The sequence below is a fragment of the Sebastes fasciatus genome, unplaced genomic scaffold, assembly GCF_043250625.1.
Source record: "Sebastes fasciatus isolate fSebFas1 unplaced genomic scaffold, fSebFas1.pri Scaffold_79, whole genome shotgun sequence".
Taxonomy (NCBI): Eukaryota; Metazoa; Chordata; class Actinopteri; order Perciformes; family Sebastidae; genus Sebastes; species Sebastes fasciatus.
In genome coordinates this window covers 31523-35523 of record NW_027428267.1, presented here as the reverse complement: position 1 = coordinate 35523, position 4001 = coordinate 31523, and the positions used below count along the sequence as shown (strand labels likewise).

The window sequence follows — 4001 nt, the reverse complement described above, 5'->3', positions numbered from 1 at the left end:
AACAGGATGGAAGTCCTTCTGGAGCTCTTGGTGAAGCTGATTTATTCTTTATTGGAGAAGAGGTATGGTGTTCCTATATTTGATTATCAGGTCCTCAGATATATTCTGATTAACGAAACAACCCTGGAGTTGATGACAAAGCTGGAGAGCCTCGTGTGTCGAGGCGGTCGCTGGCTGTGGAGGCAGACCCAGCGTACCTCACGCAGAATCAAAACCTTCGTACGCGGGATCGTTAACAACGACGTTGAAGACCAACGAGTCAACCGATACTCTGAGGATCAAGTGATCATACCCGTGATCATTATCCACGGCGTTGAAGACCAACTTCCAGGCTCAACCGATCACACCCACGATCATTAGCAACGCTCTAGGGATGCACCGATACCACTTTATTCACACCGAGTACAAGTACTCACATCTGGGTACTCTCTGATAGCGAGTACCCAGATGTGAGTACAAGTACTTACTCTCCGATACGAGCACCGATACCGAGTACCGATACGAGCCAGCTGGAGCGCGTGAGCGCCACACGGCGGGCTGGGGAGTCCCGCATACGAGGCGGTGCGCCGCCACCGGCTCTAGGTCGGCTTGGAAAGGCTCGGGGAGAAGGTGGCTCGCGGCCGCAGCTTTACAGCGCTCCCCGCCTGGACCTCGCCGCACCGTAGACAACGGGCTCTCTGCCCCTCGGCTGGACCTCGCCGCACCGTAGACAACGGGCTCTCTGCCCCTCGGCTGGACCTCGCCGCACCGTAGACAACGGGCTCTATGCCCCTCGGCTGGACCTCGCCGCACCGTAGACAACGGGCTCTATGCCCCTCGGCTGGACCTCGCCGCACCGTAGACAACGGGCTCTATGCCCCTCGGCTGGACCTCGCCGCACCGTAGACAACGGGCTCTCTGCCCCTCGGCTGGACCTCGCCGCACCGTAGACAACGGGCTCTCTGCCCCTCGGCTGGACCTCGCCGCACCGTAGACAACGGGCTCTCTGCCCCTCGGCTGGACCTCGCCGCACCGTAGACAACGGGCTCTCTGCCCCTCGGCTGGACCTCGCCGCACCGTAGACAACGGGCTCTATGCCCCTCGGCTGGACCTCGCCGCACCGTAGACAACGGGCTCTATGCCCCTCGGCTGGACCTCGCCGCACCGTAGACAACGGGCTCTATGCCCCTCGGCTGGACCTCGCCGCACCGTAGACAACGGGCTCTCTGCCCCTCGGCTGGACCTCGCCGCACCGTAGACAACGGGCTCTATGCCCCTCGGCTGGACCTCGCCGCACCGTAGACAACGGGCTCTCTGCCCCTCGGCTGGACCTCGCCGCACCGTAGACAACGGGCTCTATGCCCCTCGGCTGGACCTCGCCGCACCGTAGACAACGGGCTCTCTGCCCCTCGGCTGGACCTCGCCGCACCGTAGACAACGGGCTCTCTGCCCCTCGGCTGGACCTCGCCGCACCGTAGACAACGGGCTCTCTGCCCCTCGGCTGGATCTCGCCACACCGTTGACAAAGGGCTGGCTGCGCCCTCTCTCCCCGCCGGGGAGGGAGGGGCACCCTGCTCCTGGTGCAACCGTCCACCGGGGCGGACTGTCCTCAGTGCGCCCCGGTTGACGTGCCCCTCAGATCAGGTAAAACGCGCCCAGGGGTCTGCGGCGATGTCGGCAACCCACCCGACCCGTCTTGAAACACGGACCAAGGAGTCTAATGCAGCGTGAGTCAGAGGCTGACAGCTAAACCCCGTGGAGCTATGAAAGTGAGGGCCGACGCCGGCTGGGGTGGGATCCCGGCCCAGCGGGGTCGGGATCACCACCGGCCCGTCTCGCCCGCACAGTCAGGGAGGTGGAGCGTGAGGACCTGAAAGATGGTGACGAGAGGTTAACGTCACGCTGCCGTAAAGTGGTATCGGAGCCGTTTTGCGAGTACATGAGCCGGTATCGGACCCGAACCCGATACTGGCATCGGTATCGCTGCATCCATAATCATAACCATCATACGCAGGATCGTCATCGACGCCGTTGAATCACGAATGAGCCGATCACTAGCGGATCGATACGACACTATTGTGTATCTTTGAATAAAAAAGAAAAAAAAAAGAAGAGTTTCATGTGTTTATTTTAGTCGTCCGTGTCGTCGTCACGGTGGTTGTGTTTAGTTTAGTCATCGCTGTCGGTGGTTGTGTTTAGTTTAGTCATCGTCACGCTGACGGTGGTTGTGTTTAGTTTAGTCATCGCTGTCGGTGGTTGTGTTTAGTTTAGTCATCGCTGTCGGTGGTTGTGTTTAGTTTAGTCATCGTCACGCTGACGGTGGTTGTGAGTCTTCAGATTCACTTTTCATCAAGTTTGTTTTTTTAAGCAAAGTATTATTATTGTAATATTATCTGATTGTTTTATCAACCTAATAACCTGAGGGTGAAGTTACACCTTCAACTTCAGTAAATCTCTTCTCTCATCTTTCCTCTAGATCAGCCGGAGATCTGCTTCACATGGCGGGTTCAGTGAGCCTGGATGTGCCTGGATGTGTCTGGATGTTTCTGGATGTGTCTGGAGAATCTTCCCGCCGCTCAGCTCCTCCTCTCCCGCGGTATCTCCTCTGCCGCTCATTGTGATCAGATGATGTCATGAGAGCTGAGAGGAGGAGGAGCCCAGTTGGCGATGAGGCATCTGAGCTGAAAGCTGAGAGCTGAGAGCGCGCTGAGACCGCCGCGTCTTATATCTGACCTGCGGACGTAAGAGAGGACAGGGACATCACCGCAGTGGGCGGGGCCAGACTCAGCAGCGCCTCCTGCAGGATCACAGGTTCTTATTCATTCATTTTAATCTCTATAGTTTAGTTATATTCTACTTCTTATATTTGTTTGTATATACACAAACAAATATAAGACGTATAATATATAGGCACAGCTCTATAGATGTTAATTAAGGGGTTCACGTTGTTATTAATAACCATAGATATGTAAATATTAGACATTATGTGATGTTATAATCAGAACCAGTAAATCAGGAGTTTGTCTCTAGTTGTGGGTGTGTGGCTCTTAAAAGAGCCGTTGTTGTTGTTCCGGGAGTCTACTTCTTGTTGGCCTTCTCGGCCTTCTTGGGCAGCAGGACCGCCTGGATGTTGGGCAGCACGCCGCCCTGAGCGATGGTCACTCCGCCCAGCAGCTTGTTGAGCTCCTCGTCGTTGCGGACGGCCAGCTGCAGGTGACGGGGGATGATACGGGTCTTCTTGTTGTCGCGGGCAGCGTTCCCGGCCAGCTCCAGGATCTCAGCGGTCAGATACTCCAGCACCGCCGCCAGGTACACCGGAGCTCCGGCACCGACACGATGGGCGTAGTTACCCTTCCTCAAGTGTCTGTGGACACGGCCGACGGGGAACTGAAGACCGGCCCGAGAGGAGCGACTCTTCGCCTTGGCTCGAACCTTTCCCGCTCCTTTTCCGCGTCCAGACATCTTCTAGTTGATTTCTAAGTTGAGTTACAGAGAAATATGCTGAGATAGCGCCGACACCTACTTTATATATCCACCATCTGCTCTCTGATTGGTCACAGCGAGCGTATCTACCATCGACCAATCAGAAGAGAGATACGTCAAAGGTCCTGTATTTACCACAAAGCTTCCGCTTTATACTGCGACTTCAAAATAAAACAACACGATTAAACCGGAAATAGATTGTTATTGTTCCTTTCTCATTCAGTAAATTATATTTTTGTATTGTTTGGTAAAAGTTAAAAGGAAACAAAAAGTCTCTCTGATCATTGCGATTACAGAAACACGAGTACAAGGTTTGGACACAATAACATTTTATATATAATAATAGTTTAGACATTTCAAAATAAAATGTGACAGATTAAATCGGAATTACCTAATTAATTAATTGATAAAATGTGACATAAATTGATATTTCAGTTATATGTGCTTCTTTATTTATTTATCTTTGTATTAATTCACTTATTTATTTACTCTTCTGTTAAATGTTCCCTTTTATTCATTTATGTAATTTTATTATTTTC

The 4001-nt window shown here is 53.1% G+C and overlaps 1 protein-coding gene across 1 annotated transcript; it reads right to left on the bottom strand.

The window, feature by feature from the left end:
• Positions 1 to 2349: 2349 nt before the first annotated feature.
• On the bottom strand, positions 2350 to 3471 carry LOC141763869 (histone H2A-like). Its single transcript, XM_074628637.1, has one exon. It carries the CDS (start codon positions 3439 to 3441, stop codon positions 3058 to 3060), a length of 384 nt encoding a protein of 127 aa, XP_074484738.1. The 5' UTR covers positions 3442 to 3471; the 3' UTR covers positions 2350 to 3057.
• Positions 3472 to 4001: the final 530 nt, after the last annotated feature.

What these genes read in the sequence shown, in the direction of transcription:
- LOC141763869 (XM_074628637.1), bottom strand. Translation starts at nt 3,441, where the DNA reads ATGTCTGGACGCGGAAAAGGAGCGGGAAAGGTTCGAGCCAAGGCGAAG.